Source organism: Bos indicus x Bos taurus, chromosome 19, assembly GCF_003369695.1.
Source record: "Bos indicus x Bos taurus breed Angus x Brahman F1 hybrid chromosome 19, Bos_hybrid_MaternalHap_v2.0, whole genome shotgun sequence".
NCBI classification, from domain to species: domain Eukaryota; kingdom Metazoa; phylum Chordata; class Mammalia; order Artiodactyla; family Bovidae; genus Bos; species Bos indicus x Bos taurus.
The window spans coordinates 57,630,992-57,646,795 of record NC_040094.1 but is presented as its reverse complement, the minus strand read 5'-3'; the positions used below and the strand labels follow the sequence as shown (position 1 = coordinate 57,646,795).

General features: G+C 60.4%; 1 protein-coding gene across 1 annotated transcript; it reads right to left on the bottom strand.

Moving 5' to 3' along the window:
* Positions 1-3,148: 3,148 nt before the first annotated feature.
* On the bottom strand, positions 3,149-14,678 carry FDXR (ferredoxin reductase). Its single transcript, XM_027518844.1, has 12 exons — positions 14,519-14,678; positions 13,640-13,737; positions 9,122-9,217; positions 8,801-8,923; positions 8,547-8,660; positions 8,137-8,238; positions 5,691-5,798; positions 5,380-5,464; positions 5,049-5,248; positions 4,794-4,965; positions 3,792-3,962; positions 3,149-3,658 (listed from the first exon to the last, which is right to left on the bottom strand). Exons 1-12 carry the CDS (start codon positions 14,595-14,597, stop codon positions 3,528-3,530), a joined length of 1,479 nt encoding a protein of 492 aa, XP_027374645.1. The 5' UTR covers positions 14,598-14,678; the 3' UTR covers positions 3,149-3,527.
* Positions 14,679-15,804: the final 1,126 nt, after the last annotated feature.

Below are 15,804 nucleotides of genomic sequence, written 5' to 3'. Positions count from 1 at the left end.
CCAATCCCAGGCAGGCTCCCCGCACACAGACGTGCACACACTCTCCCACGCCAGACATCTGAGGGCCGTCCCCCACCCCAGGCCGGGAGCCTGGGTCCCCGGAGTCAGCCCCACCCACCAACCGCGCCGCTTCCCGCTTCCCGGAGGAGCCGAGGAACCCCAGCCGCGCGGCCCGTCTGGATTCGCCGCCCACCGGGTGAGCGACCTTCGCTCTGCCGTCGGGTTTCCCTGCCTCCCTTCTGCCGAGTGCCAGGGGAGAACCCGGGCGCCAGGGGAGAAGACCACCGCTCCACCTTGCCCCCACTGTCGCGGACACCGAGGTCTCCCTCCTGTAAGACTAACTCCCCGCCCCCACCCTCGCCGCTGATTCCACTCGGACCCTCAGGGGAATCTCTTACACTCGGGCTGTGAAATTCGGGGTATTTTTAGGCCAGCGATAAATAATTCATAGGGAACGTAGCATCAGGCTCCCCCCGCGGGAGGAGGGGGCGCGAACGGCGAGAGACACCGTCACCCGCGGCTCAAGGACACTTGCGATGCGGCGGCGGCGACTCCGGACGCCGGGACCCGCGCCACGCCTCCTGGCGGCCAAACTGGGCACCACGCACCCCGCGCCCCCAGCCTCGCCGCTGCACTCTGCAGACCTCCTCGGCTCCTAGGTCCCCATCCCCGCTGCCCCCAAGCTGGATCATGCCCCAAGCCCCGCGAGTGGGGAGCGCCGAGCTCACCTGGCAAGTGGGGCCAGGCGAGCCGGTGTGGGCGCCGTACCAGCTCAGTCCTGCCCTAGGGCAAATCCGGGAGTTAGGTTCCCGGTCTACTCGGTCCCCTTCACGTTAATATTAGAATTCCTCGTACCGAGTTTAGGAACAGCTTGGAAGCTGACTGGCGCAGCCAGAAACTAGACGGGCTCTGAGACACAGCAGGCGATCCGCACCCAGCAAATTCCCTTCCTCACTTTAGGGGATGAAGCCAGGGCGGTGCGCTTTGGAGGGCTGGGGACCAAGCCCGAAGTCCCTCCAGGGGAGCAGGGCTAGGACCAGTAGGGTGAGCGTCAGGGCCCGGCAAGAATTCCCCCTTGGCTCACCCGGCAGGACCTTTCCATGGCTCGTGGGACGCACCCTTGGGGATGTTCTGGCCGCTGTGTGACATTACCTTCTCATGGCCCTGGCCCTGCCCGCCTAGGCCTAGGCGTGAACCACTTTCTGCAGCAGGAGGCTTGCGGCTCCCCTTCCCAGCCGTCGGGGATCCTGGTCGAAGCCCGGGGAAACCAGAGCAACGCGCTGGTGCGGCTGCCAAGGCCCAGCGCACCGGGGCGCGCGGGGGTGGAGGGCTCTTGCCCCTCCCAGGTCTTCTTCGCCCATCCTTCGTCTCTCAGCCTCGAGCCTGGCTGGGTCCGCCAGGCGCGGGGCCAGAGTTTGGGGAGATCACACCACCCCGTAAAGCCCACTCTGCTTCCTTGAGGTCAGAGGAGGGAGGTTGGACAGAAGGAAGAGCTGGAAGTGGGGAATCTGGGCGGGGGTGGGGTGCGGTGCTCACAGCCGGTGAAGGGGCGGGACTGCGAGGACAGATCCTCGGCCGACCTCCCGGGAGCAGGCGGCCGGCTCCTGGAGCCACTGACAGCCCCTTTCGTCCTCTCTGCTCCGCGCCCTCTCCAGCCCCCTTCGCTCTGGCTCAGCTCAGCCACGGCTCCAGCTCCCCAAGCCCCGCCCGGCTTCCCGCAGCAACAGTTGCGGGGCTCCTAGCCCCGACTCCTGCGTCCGCGCACCGCCCCCTCCCCAGCGGTGCCGCGGCGCCTGGCGAAAAGGGGGGCCCGGAGGGCTCGGCGACCCGGGAGACGAACGTCTTGGGCGCCTCGCCCGCGTCCTTCCCTCGCGTCCGCCGCGCGCGCCTGGCACCCCGGCCTCTCTCCCACACCTCGTCCCCGCCCGCCTGGGTCTTAATCCCCAGGCCGGGCGCCCCAGGTTCCCGACCCCCAGCTCCACCCCCCTCGGGCTCCGAGCGTCCTCCAGACTCTCCCCGGTGCCCCGCGTCTGTCCCCGCCGTCCTTGCCCGTGAGGCGCCGGAGCCCAGCCCCAAGTTGGCGGCGAAGTTGGCGCCCCCCGCTCGCCGCCCGCCACTCACCGGGGGGAAGGGGCGCTGCGCCCGCGCCCAGAGCCCGCGCCGGCCGCCTCCCGCGCGGTACGAGTCCCGGCGACTCGGCTCCGCGCGCGGCGCGCTCTGTCCTAGCTTGGCGGGCGCCTGGGCAGGGGCGCCTGCGGGGCCGGAGCCCGTGGCGCGGCCTGCCGGGCTGGGACCGGGCCCGCCCCCACGCCCCGCGCCCCGCGCCCCTCCCGTGGCCCGCTCGGCGCCGGGTTCCGTCCCGGGCTGGGCGGCGCGCCGCGCCTCCGGCTCCCGGGGCTCGCCAGCCGGCTGTGTCGGAGCGCTGGCCGCCGCCGCCGCCACCCGCGCGGGCCCGCCCCACCGGGGCCCGCCGCCTCCGCCCCGCCCCGGCCGGCCCACCCCGCCGGCGTGTCCCTTCTCCCCATGTCCCCAGACCCTACGGCCTCGGAGAAAACAGGCTACCCGCAGCCCTGGGTTCGAGCCCCAGGCTCAGTGGGTGTGTGACCTTGGGCTGGTTAATTTCGAGGATTCCCCCCTGGTCTGTAAAGTGAGGCCGGCAGCTTGGGGGGCTGGTAAAAAGATGATGAACACGCTAGGGACACCGGGGTGCTATTTTTCAAAGACCTATCTGGCTGGAAAGCAACAAGGCGGGGAGGCATTGGGAATGAGAGAGCGGGGGACCCCGGCAAGTCCGAGGGGCCACAGGGACGCGTGGGGCAAGCGCCGCCCGGCGCCCTGGCTCCCACTTTTTGTCTTGCACTTGGTTATGCTGGAGACAACCAGGGACGGGGACCCGACAGGAGGGCGAGCGGAGCGGACAGGCTGGGGTCACAGTGTGCTTGCAGGGCGGGCAGAAGGCAGGCCGGCCGCACCAGCAGGGCCGAGCTGGGAAGACTGGTGGGCGCGAAGCGGGGCTGCCAAAACCACCCCCCGCCCCCCCCCGCCCCGGGGGCAGGGAGCTGGCTCTGCAGCGCCACCTGGCGACCGGAGGGGAGCTGCGGCCCGAAGGTGACCCTGGGCCTCGAAAGAAGTCGCGCACACGAACCAGTGACTCTAGGTGGCAGGTGCTTTATTTCCAGCATATTCCTGACCTGGGGACCCTCCACAGTCCAGCAGGAGAGAGACAGGAGGGACGGAGGTCAGCCTGTACCTGCCTCCATCCCTAACTAAGGTTATCTCCTTGCTGAAAGGTACCCACACTGGCAGCAGTGACCTAGCTCCAGAAAGTGCTCCCACGCCCCTGGAGAAGAGGCAGCCAGGGCTGTATGCCAGGACGGGCAGACGACGCAGCTGGGGTGCAGAGTCCCGCTCAGGCTGACCCCGACGCCTCTCCGCTGTCCAGCGCGCCTCCTCTCTTCTCTGAGCTGGGCTGGGATCTGGGCTCACCCTCCTCTTCTCTCTGCACCCAGCGGGGCTGGGATCTAGGCTCAGTGCCCCAGCAGCCGCAGCATCTCCTGAGGATCCAGCAGCTTCTCTCTGGGCTTCCCCGAGGCCTGGCCCCGGGACACCTCCTCAGCATCCAGTTTCTCCCAGTCCGAGAAAGACACGGGCCAGACCCCTGCGGCAGAGGGAAGATGGCTCAGGGCCTCTACCTGCTCCCCTGCCCCAGTGGGGAGCAGCCCCCTTCGGGCCCAGGGACCTCCCCCAGACACCCCCCCGCAACCTCCTGGGAGCTCACACGGGGCCCAGACCTCGGCTGTCCAGCAGGGCCTTGATGAATGCAGAGCCCGGCCTGGGGCCAGACGGCAGGTGCCCGGCCTTCAGGTCCTGTAGCAGAATCTGGCCGGTGAGGAAGCTGTCGGTCATGGTGGTGGTGATGACACCTGTGGGTCCCCGCTTCACCCAGCCGCTGCAGTAGAGGCCTGGGGGTGTGGGGGTGACAGAGGGTGAAGGCATGGGGAGTGGGCTGGACACCCTGGCAAGCCTGAGCCCCAGGACACACATGCTAGGAGGATGGCCCCCAGCACCCATCAGCGGGGCCCACTCGTCTGCTGCCACTGCCCTCAGTCTCCCCCAACACACCCAGGTGTTCTCAGCACGCACCGCCCCCCACCTTAACACCTTAGTGTCGCTGCATCTTGGCGTTCCCCGGAGGAGCTGGGTCCTGTCACCTTGCTTCAGTAGGCTCTCAGTAAACACTGACTAAATTAATAACTAGATAGGTATGTGGTTTTTTGGGCTTCCCTGGTGGCTCAGACATTAAAGAATCCACCTGCAACGCGGGAGACCTGGGTTTGATCCCTGGGTTGAGACGATCCCCTGGAGGAGGGTATGGTAACCCACTCCAGCATTCTTGCCCAGAGAATCCCTGTGGACAGAGGAGCCTGGTGGGCTACAGTCCATGGGGTCACAAAGGGTGGGACAGGACTAAGCAACTGAGTGCAGTGCACATGTGGGTACTTAACCAGACTGCTAACTTGCAGAGGATGAGGATTAAGCTGCTGCTTAATCTCTAGTCTCGGCCCTGGCCTAGCCCAGAGCAGGCCTCAGCACCCTGACCGATTTAATAACCAGACATACGAGTGGGCGTCTCAGCTACACTGGGGACTTCTCGTAGGGCCAGGAGGTGGGTGGGGCTGAGTCATGAGCCTGACTCAGAACAGTTTCCTAGCACATGTCACCTGATGAAGGAATGAATGTGAAACAGCCCTGAGAGACACGAGCCTCCCTGTCCCCCCGCCACGCCCTCTCACCTGGCACATCCACAACCCGGCCCTCCATATTGGGGACGACCCCGAGCTTGGGGTCAAAGGGCACACTGGGGTCGATGGGGCGGCTCTTATACCCAATGCTGCTCAGCACCAGCCCACAGGGGAGGTCCTCCACATCCCCAGTGGGCACTGCCCGGGTGGCCTCTCCAATGCCCTGTGGGTAGAGTGTGAGAAACACCAGGCTGGGGGGTAGGGAGACTTGAGAACGGGGATGTCTTTGGGGAACAGGAGACTCACCTCCAGTCTGGTGACTGCCAGGCGGATGCCTGCCGCCCGCCGCCCATCTGGCGAGGGCAGGACCTGCTGCGGGCTTCGGAAGAAGCGGAGGCCCCAGGCACGGGAGGCTGATGCCCGGCGGGCAGCCTCCTCCACCCCTGGCTTCTCCGTGGCTGTTCGAAGCAGCAGTTCCATCAGCCGCTTCCTCGGGCGAGCGGCCTCTGTTAGCAACGCAGGACATTCCAGGGCGTGTCTGGGTTCCAGCCCTCTCCCCACATGCCCTCCCCCCAGCCCTCTCTGACCTAGACCATCCCCTCCTAGTGAGCTGGGGAGCCAGGCCAGGGCCCCTCACCCTTGATTCTGTCCTGGAGACCCAAGAAATCCGCAGGATCCAACATGGGCTGAGTTCCTGGTAACTGAATCATCTCCCGAAGCTCCTTGGGGGTGGGAGTGGGGAGTGGGCGAGAGGGTCAGGTCCAGAGTGCTGTCCACTCCTGAGCCCACCCCAGAACCCAGCCCAGGGGAGACACCACCACCACCCACCACCACGGAAGGCACTGGGCCCCTGGGGGCCCTGCCTGGCTCCCCCTCGTCCACCCTGGGCAGCTCTGCCATGCCACGCCTCCCAAGGGACCCTGGCCCCTGGCCCTCAGACCCCAGCACCTTTATGGTGAAGGCCACTTGTAGGGGTCCACGTCGGCCCACGATCCACACCGTCTTCACCCGACTCTGTCTCAGGGCTCCCAGGGCGGCCTCAGTGATGTCCGTTTTCTGGCACAAAAGGAGGACCTTAAAGTCACTGGAAAACGACAATAGAAGGGGACTCTCCATTTGCTGGTGTCCAGGCCCTGGGCGGTGAGAAGGTTGGCAGCCTGAAATGGCAACACTGTCCCCTCTGGTGGCCAGACAGAGCACTGCCGCCAATTCTGCAAATGGTTCCAACTAGCAGCAAACCCGTCCCATCCCTTCATGGTAAACAGATGGGGAAACAATGGAAACAGTGACAGACTTTATTTTCTTGGGCTCCCAAATCACTGCAGATGGTGACTGCAGTCGTGAAATTAAAAGATGCTTGCTCCTTGGAAGAAAAGCTATGATAAACCTAGACAGCATATTAAAAAGCAGAGACATTACTTTGCCAACAAAGGTCCGTCTAGTCAAAGCTATGGTTTTTCCAGTAGTAATATATGGATGTGAGAGTTGGACTATAAAGAAAGCTGAGCGTGGAAGAATTGATGCTTTTGAACTGTGGTTTTGGAGAAGACTCTTCAGAGTCCCTTGGATTGCAAGGAGATCCCCAGTCCATTCTGAAGGAGATCAGTCCTAAATATTCTTTGGAAGGACTGATGCTGAAGCTGAAACTCCAATACTTTGGCCACCTGATGCAAAGAACTGACTCCTTGGAAAAGACCCTGATGCTGGGAAAGATTGAAGGCAGGAGGAGAAGGGGACGACAGAGGATGAGAGGATGAGATGGTTGGATGGCATCATCAACTAGATGGACATGAGTTTGAGCGAGCTCCGGGAGCTGGTGATGGACAGGGAAGCCTGGCGTACTGCAGTCCACGGGGTTGCAAAGAGTCGGTCACGACTGAGTGACTGAACTGAACTGAGTAGCAAACCAGGCTGACGATCTTCATTCAACAAGTGTTTACCAAGTGTGCAAGGGGCATAGCAGGCAGGGTCAATGGAGAACAAAAGAGACACGGTGCCGGCCACACAGAGCTTCTGATCTGGGGGAGAGAGGCTTATCGAATATTCACTAATAAGTGTAACACTGTGGTGGTGACAACATGCTCTGAAACAAACAGTAGCCGAGCCCATGGAAGGAGGGGAGGCAGACCCATTCAGGACGGTCCTAGAAGGCTTCCTGGAGGAAGGGACAACTGAACCGAGAGCTAAAAGATGAATACAGGTGAGTTTCCCTGGTGGTCAGTAATAAAGAATCTGCCTGCTGCTGCAGGAGACGTGGGTTCAATTCCTGATCCGGGAAGATCCCACGTGCCCTGGAGCAACTAAGCCTGAGCGCCACTACTACTGAGCCTGTGCTCTAGAGCCCGGGAGCTGCAACTAGCGAAGCCCTCGCACCCTCCAGCCTGTGCTCTGAGACGAGAGAAGCCACCGCGATGAGACCCTCGCACCACGACCAGAGAGTAGGCCCTGCTCAATGCAGCTGGAGAAATGCCTGCCCAGCAACGAAGACCCAGCACAGCCAAAAATAAACTAACTGAAATTATTTTAAAAAATTAATTAAAGGTGAATCCACCTGCAGTGCGCGAGGCCTGGGTTTGATCCCTGGGTCTGGAAGATCCCCTGGAGAAGGGAAAGGCTACCCACTCCATGTTCTGGCCTGGAGAATTCCATGGACTATACAGCCGCAATGACTCAGACATGACTGAGCGACTTTCACTTCCCCTGGAGGAGGGCATGGCAACCCACTCCAGTTATTCTCGCCTGGAGAATCCCATGGACAGAGCTGCCTAGTGGGCTACAGTCGTTGGGTCGCAAAGAGTCGGACACGATTTAGCGATGTAGCACACACGTGCACATATAGGAGGCATGAAGAGAGGGTTCTGAGCGGGGGAGGGGTGTGTGCACACTGAGAACTTTTCCTTTTAAAAAGCCTACGTAGTGCAGAAAGTGATGAGGAAATGGCGTGAGGTAAAGCTGCCTTTTCGGAGAAGGCAATGGCACCCCACTCCAGTACTCTTGCCTGGAAAATCCCATGGACGGAGGAGCCTGGTGGGCTGCAGTCCATGGGGTAGCTAAAAGTCGGACACAACTGAGCGACTTCACTTTCACTTTTCACTTTCCTGCATTGGAGAAGGAAATGGCAACCCACTCCAGTGTTCTTGCCTGGAGAATCCCAGGGACAGGGGAGCCTGGTGGGCTGCCGTCTCAGGTTGCACAGAGTTGGACACGACTGAAGCGACTTAGCAGCAGCAGCAGCAACAGAGCTGCCTTTTAGAAGGCCCCTGCCCCGGCACGTGGGGAAGCAGGCACTGAGTTCAGGCTGGAGGGACGAGGCCCAAACCCTGTAGACAGGGGCCTCCTCTCCTTGGTGTAACCCCCAACTCCCACCCTTCCAGCCCATGATCTACCCACTCACCTCCAGGTGGTCGGGGGGGGTCAGCAGGATCCGGGCCACGTCCAGAGCCACATTCCCCTGCCCCAGAATCACGGCTGTGTCACAGCTCAGGTCCGGGGCCAGCTAGGGGACAGAGGTCGGGATGAGGCTCACCCAGCCTGGGCCTCAGTCAGGCTGACCTCAGCCTCATGCCCCATCCCCAGGCATAGCCTCAGGCTCCTCTGCGCTCAGAGTTTCAACCCAGGTCCCGCCCCCACCACCCATCACCCCCTCTTCCCAGAAGCCTCCCCACCTCGGCCAGCCTGATGCTTCATATCTCATCTCACCAGCCGCCTCCCAGGTCTGTGGCTGCCCCTTCCCCCAGCTGTGGGAGCCAAGAGCTAGCGGAGGAGTGGGGAGGAAGAGGCCGGGAGAAGGCTCCCCAAACTCACCTCCCGGTTCTCAGGAAGCCCATTGTACCAGCCCACAAAGGCCCGGGCCGAGAACACGCCGGGCAACTCCTCACCAGGGATATCCAGGGCCTGATGGTCCTCTGCCCCATAGCTCTGAGGACAGAACCAGAGGCCTCAGCGGCAGCTAAGGGGCCAGGCAGCCCAGTGCCCAGGCTCCCACTGGCCTCCTTGCAGCTCCTTCTCCATAGCGTCCCCCCAGCCGCCACCTCCCCCGCCCACGCGCCTGCACTCACCAGCACCACGGCGTGGTAGGCGTCCCGCAGCTCCTGCACAGTCACATCCCTGCCCACCTCCACGTTGCCATAGAAGGCACAGCGGTCAGAGCGGGCCGTCTGGGTAAAGGTGTTGATAACATTCTGCCAGGCCCAGGGTGGGGGGTTAGAGGGTGGGGCAGAGCCAGGGCCCATGGCAATGCCACCCTCACCCCACAGTGTCCAGGGTGTCGCCCCCTCCAGAGAGCCTGGGGTCATCCCATGAGGTCCAGGAGCCTCCCTCCCCCTCCAGTATCTTGACCAAAGTCTCTTAACCCCCAGTCTGAACCCAGAGACACCCACCTTGACCTCGGGGTGGTCAGGCGCCACGCCAAAGCGCACCAGGCCGAAGGGCACCAGCTGTTTCTCGTAGATATCCACGTGGGCCCGGGAGTGGTGCTGGGGGAGAGGGCAGCAGCTGGTGGGGCCAAGTGTCTTGCATGCTAAGTCGCTTTAGCCGTGGCTGACTCTTTGCAACCCGTGGACCGTAGCCTGCCAGGCTCCTCTGTCCATGGGATTCTTCAGGCAAGAATACTGGAGTGGGTTGCCGTTTCCTCCTCCAGGGGATCTTCCTGACCCAAGGATGGAACCCACATCGCCTACATTTCCTGCATGGGCAGGCCTCCTGGGAAGCCCTGGTGGGGTTGAAGCAGAGGCTAAGTCTGCCCTTCCCGGGGCAAAGCAGGACAGGCCCGCTCAGTGGGCTGAGGACACAGGAGACAGAAAGGCCCATCTGTCCTCACCTGCCTAGAGAGCCAGACTAGAGGGATGGGCAGTCCAGAGCCAGGGCAGCCAAGGCCTGATTTCAAGGACCACCAGCCCATTGAGACGGCGAGACTGTTGGCCAGCCGAAGAAGGCAGCAGTTTTCCCTCCACTGGAGCTGTATCAGGAAAGCTTCTCCATCTATTTGGTCAGGCATGACACACAACCCTGTCCTAGAACCCTTTGACACTTCTAGAAATGCCCAGCCTGTGGATGACCTGAGACCCACACTTGGAAACTTACACCTGTGTGTGTGCTCAGTCGCTCAGTTGTGTCCAACTCTTTGCGACCCCATGGACTGTGGCCCACCAGGCTTTTCTGTCCATGGAATTCTCCAGGCAAGAATACTGGAGTGGGTTGCCATTTCCTCCTCCAGGGGATCTTCCCGACCCAGGGATCAAACCCATGTCTCTTGTCTCCTGCCGTGACAGGCAGGTTCTTGACCACTAGCGCCACCTGGGAAGCCCACTGCCTGTGTCCAGGTCCAGGCCCCCCGACTGCCCACCGTGCCTGCTGACTCTCCCCATCCGTGCCATCCACAGGCGGTACTAGAACCACCTCCCTCCGCCCCACCGACCCCACTCTGCCCTTGAAGAGCTGAAGTTTTGGAGTCAACAGCCGCGGGAGCTGACCCAGTGCCACCACTATCTGACTCTGTGCTGCTAGAATGATTCTTAACTTCTCTGGACCACGGAACATTCCTTTTGGCGTGATGCTCCAGATGCAATGAGCAAGGCCTGCACCCTCAGCCCCGGGCGAGATCCACTGCGAGTGTTCAATCAAAAGCTGTTACCGTCACTGCAGTTGTGGTGGCTGAGTCTCACCGCCGGGCTCACGAACCTTCCCTGGCTGCCCGGCCTCAGGACAAGGTTCAAACTGCTTAGGCTGGAGGTCAACAGTATACACTATCTGCCTTCCCATCTTATCTTTCCTTCTTTCCAGCTTGGAGCCTTCCCTCCAGGTCACAGGGCCCTTTCCAAGGCCACCTCCATAAGACCAAACCCGCTGGACCTGTTCACTGGTTCTCCCACAGGACCGGACTCCTCTTCCAGGAAGCCACTCCTTCCTAGCTCTCACATGAGTGCTAAGTCGATTCAGTCGTGATTCTTTGGGACCCCACCTGTAGCCCACCAGGCTCCTTCGTCCATGGGATTCTCTAGGCAAGAATACTGGAGTGGGTTGCCATTTCCTCCTCCAGGGGATCTTCCCGACCCGGGGATCGAACCCTCATCTCTTGTGTCTCCTGTTTGGCAGGCGGGTTCTTTACCACTGGTGCCTCCTAGCTCTCCCCCGTCCCTCAATCCCTCTGGCTGTTCTTTCCCAGGTCCTCTTTGCTCTATTCCTTCTCTAACAAGAATATTCTCGGAGGTTCTTCCAATCTGAGACCCCCTCCCCTTGCCCAGGACACTCCCTGGGGAGGTGTCATCACTCCCTCCTATGACCTCAAATTCCTGTGGACTTACTGATGACATTCTCCTCTCTTCTGCCCAGCCCTCCTACCAAGCCTGAGACCCCTGAACAGCTCACCCGAGACACCAAACACCGATCCGGATGGAAGCCAGTCCCCTTCCCCCAAACCTCTCCCCCTCTGCTCCTGGGCTTCCTTCCACCCTGAGCCAGAAGCTGAGGTTTCTCTCTGACTCCCCTCGACCATGTCCAATTGGACCCCCATCCTCCCCACTGCGGCTGGCTCCCACTGCTCTCCTGGTCACCAGCCCTGCCTCCCACCCTGCAGGCAGAGAGAGCTCCAGAACGAAATCAGGGTGCTTTCAACCCCCTCCCCCAAAACCCTTTGGTGAAGCCAACCACCTGTGGCAACTGCACGCCCAGGACAAAGGGAGGCATGCTGTTTTCAAATGTTGATTCCTGGGTCCCAGTCACGGCTTGATTAGGTGGAAAGGAGGCCCAGAAATGTGCCTTTTCACCAGTCCCCCAGGGGACTCTGATGGAGAGAGGGGGATGGACAGCACCAAGAGAAACTGCCGGAGTCCAGCCTGCTCAGGGGCTCCCAGGTCCCCGGCGCCTGGGCCCACGCACCTCCTCCAGCCTCTGCTCTCACCTTCCACCTCCCCAACTCGCCCATCCCCAAACCAGCATTCTCTTTCCTCTGGGTGTTTGTCAGCTAGTTCTCTGAGCCTGGGGCTCTCTGGCCTCCTCCCCCACCCCTCCTTCTGTCCTTTAGAAATAGATCAAGGACATCACCCCCTCCAGCTGGGTTAGGTGTCCCACCTGTACACAGAGCCCCCTCGCCCATCAGAATCCTAGACTATCACGTAAACCCTCTTCTCTACTCCACAGCCCCTCAAGTAGACTGTCAGGTCCTTGACCGTGGCGACCACGTCTGTCCTGCTCATGCCCATGTTCCCAGGGCCAAGCCGTCCTGGATCATGTCAGCGTCCAGTGCTTGATAACTGAATGGCCCAGCATGGACCTTAAGGGCAGGCTCTGCCATCCAACAGTACACGCTCAGTCCACCAGGCCTTCCCTGCTCAGCAGTGGGGCCTTGGGCAGCCTCACTCAGCCTCAGCATTCTCACCTCTGAAGCAAGAGTCATGCCACCTGCTTCACAAGTTGTCTTGATGCTGTGAGGACATGCTGTGTAGACAGTGCCTGACTCAGCTAAGTTTCACTGTCCCAAACGTGCCTCGTGTTCCTGTCGCAGGACCATAGCTGGTAGTCTGAAGCTCCCAGTGGGCAGGGACCAGCTTGTAACTGGCCCCGGTGCCCAGCCCCAGTACCTCCCACGGGGAAAGTAGGCACAGGGCAGAGCCTCTGTTCACACTAGGGGCACTGAGAACCCTGCCTGGAAGGCCCTTCTCCCCAGATTTCAGGCTCTGCTCACACAGCTCCCCTTACACAAGCTGTGGAAGATCCCTGGTCTCCCTCCCAGTGCCTAGGTCTGTCGTAACCCATGGAAACTGGCCTGTAATGAAGCCCCACATGTGGGAGCCCCTCTACAGAGCCTGGGAGCCTCCTTCAGTGCAACTCAAACACACCTTCTCCAGGAAGCACTTTCCTGCTGACCCCACTTACCAGGCTCTTACTGGTCACTTCACTGTAATTAGCTCTTTTACCTGTGCTGCTTAGAAGGTGAGCTTAGGTCACTTTCTGGCAGGGGGACCAACTCATCCTGGCCTCCCCAAGACCCTCCCAGCTTTAAGACTGAAAGCCTCACACCCTAGACAAACTGGGAAGGTTGATCACCCTACTTTTTAAGTAGAGTGTATAATTAATATATTCATCCTTTCTCTTTTCTCTCCACAGCAAGGTCATTGCCCTATGTCTCAGTCAGCTGAACTCGCCCACACCCCTCTCCCATCCCCGACTCCCGCCCCACCAAGGCCTGCTGATGTTTCAAGGGTAACCAGCAACCTTGGGGCCCTGCCCGCCAAGGCTACTACTATAAACCTTGAGACTCTGGCCATGGGGTGGGGGGAAGGGGTAGGATGGGGAGTGGAGAGCAGGCTGAAAAAACAGCATGGCATGGGGAGGGCTGGAACTATTGGCAAGGAGAGTGCAGTGAGGCGCCTAACGTTACAGAGGGCCTTGAGAAGGGGTAGGATGGGGAGTGGAGAGCAGGCTGAAAAAACAGCATGGCATGGGGAGGGCTGGAACTATTGGCAAGGAGAGTGCAGTGAGGTGCCTAACGTTACAGAGGGCCTTGAGAAGAGCGGGTGGCCTCAAGATGCAGGATATTGGGAACAGAGAGGAGAGAGAGGAGAAAGAAGGGAAGATGAGGGGCAGGACAAAGTTATCCTCCATGTCTGGAGTAACCTAACCCTAACCCTAACCCTGGAGTATCTGGCCAGGAAAGCATAGCCAACTGTCTGCCACGAACCACCACCCAGGAGGTAAACACACTTCTCTCCGAGCTGAGGACCTAGACTGGGGAGCCCCAGGTGACAAAGCATGTACAAGCGTCCTGTCCAGATGGGCTGGGAGCCTCTTCCCCATCAGGAATCCAGGAGTGCTTTTAAAACCCAAAGGAGTGGGGCTTGCACTTAGGACTGAAGCAGCAGGTGAATCTTGGGAAAAGGAACCAGGGGGAAGTGGCTTACCTTTAGCAGGTGCTGGGCCGTGTAAAAGCCAGCTGGGCCACTGCCCACCACACAGATCTGGGGGGTCTGCTCCTGTGTGGAGAAGTGCTGGCCGAAGTCTAGGGTGCGGGATGGGGGCGGAAGGTCAGAACAAGACTCCCTCGCCTGTGCCAAATCCCAACTTAAATGTCGAAGAGAAGATGGAGTTTCCTAGGCTTCACCCTCATATGCATCCTCCTCTTTTTCTTCGAAGCTTCGACATTTGCCAGGGTCCCTTATTCCATCTGAATCCCCAAAGGTTGTGTGTCCATCCAGAGCCCCCATCTCAGCCACATCCAGAGCCCGCTTTAGAGGGCCTACTCAACACTCCCCATCACCCATGAAGTGGTGCTCAGGACTGCTCAGCACTGCTTAATTTTTCTTACTGGGTTTTCCCAACCCACTCAGCTAGAATACCACACCTTCCAAGAGACCCGGCATCACCCAATCTCGTCCCTGTGGATCTCCCCACAATCCCCCGTTTTACCTCCTCTAACTCCTCTCCTTCCACAGAGCCCTCTATCACCCATATAGACCCCTGTTTCAGACTTTCCTCCTGCCCCACAGACCTCCTTATCCCCCTCATTCACTCCTTCTCATGCCTGTGGACATCATGGTCTCCCCTTCGCACTTTGTTGACCCCTGTCTCACCCCAGCAGCCTCACACCTTGCCGCACAGGCCGTCATCTGCCCCTGGACACCGCCCCCATTCCGTCTACATGAGTGCACCCCTCTAGTCTCGGCCCTGGTCCCCTCCCTCTCCCCTTTCCAGCCCTGCCCCGGCTTGGCTCCCACTTCTCACGGGATCGTTCGCAGGCCTCCCCGAACTCCCACCCAGCCCTAGAGGCGCTCTGCTCCTACTCTGGATGCTCCTGGAAGGAGGCAGCCGAGTCCGAGTCCAAGACGACCAGGGCCACCAGCGCCAACAGCGCGGAGCCATGCTTGGGAAGAGGAACCAGCCCAGGGACCAGACTCTGCCGGCTGCCCCGCACTCCCGCGCCGGCCCGGGCCCGCCCCCGGCCTTTCCCTGGCCCCGCCCCCGCCCCGCCCCGCCCGCCCTCTGGCGCCCCGCCCACAGGTTCGACCCCGCCCCCAAGCCCGCCTCCCACGCTTCAGGACCGAACAGCGTGGTGGCTCTATCCCCACCGCCCCACAGGGAGAGGCCCGCACCCTCGACCCACCCCCTTCCTCTGAAGGCTCGGCCCCCAGGACTTCCGGGCAGTAAGTGACGCAATAAACTTCTCCCCCGTCTTCACCCTTTCTCCAATTATCTGGAGCCTAGACTTAGAGGAGAGCAAATCCCCATTGCTGTTTCAACCGTCCTGAAAGAGCGAGCCAATTAGAAAGGAGCTTAGTTTACTTACCTGCTCCCTCTAGAGCGTCGCTCGCTGATGACGCAAGGCGCCGTTCCCCTTTGAGAGCCTATCCCGGTTCGTTTCGGTCCCAGCCAATCACAAGCCGGGTTCAAGCGCACCTCCCCTCCCATTGGGTAATAAAGACGAAGTCCGGAAGTCTGGGAAAAGGGTCTTCCTGTGGCACTTTCTCCGGCGCGTTGTACAGGGTCCGACCCCGCCGAGTTGAGTCCGGGTCGTGCCAGGAAGATTTTTAAACCTCAGTGACCTTGTTGCGTAACGGTCCTTCCCTTTACAAAGCTGAGGGACCAGCAGGAGTCTTGCCCTCCGTACTAAGGACAGAGCCAGGTCTGCCACCCTCGTCCAACAAGCTGGAATAGACGGAGGCGAATTTTGCACTGGCCCCGAGTGCAAAATTTAAGAGGGCGCCAAAACCCTCAGAAATCGAGGTAATAATATTGTAATGCAATGTTTTAAAAGATGAAGATTAAGGCAAAAATTCATAATGAACAAGATGTATTTTTAAATACAGCCCTAGTGACATCTGACCCAATACTTGTGATGCCGCCTCCCCCACCCCCCGCCCCAAGTGCCCTGTCAGGCACATCCTTGAAGAAGCCTTCCCTGACCCGTCGTCTCCCAAGCAGGGTTAGCGCCCGTTTTTATCCCCTCAACACTCCAGCTCCTCATTACTTATTAAACTGCTTTATCATTCTTAAGTTATCTTTTTATTTGACGTTGTCAGCTGAAAGAATAATGCACAATGTGCACGTTGTGAGTTCGGTTTTATTCTGG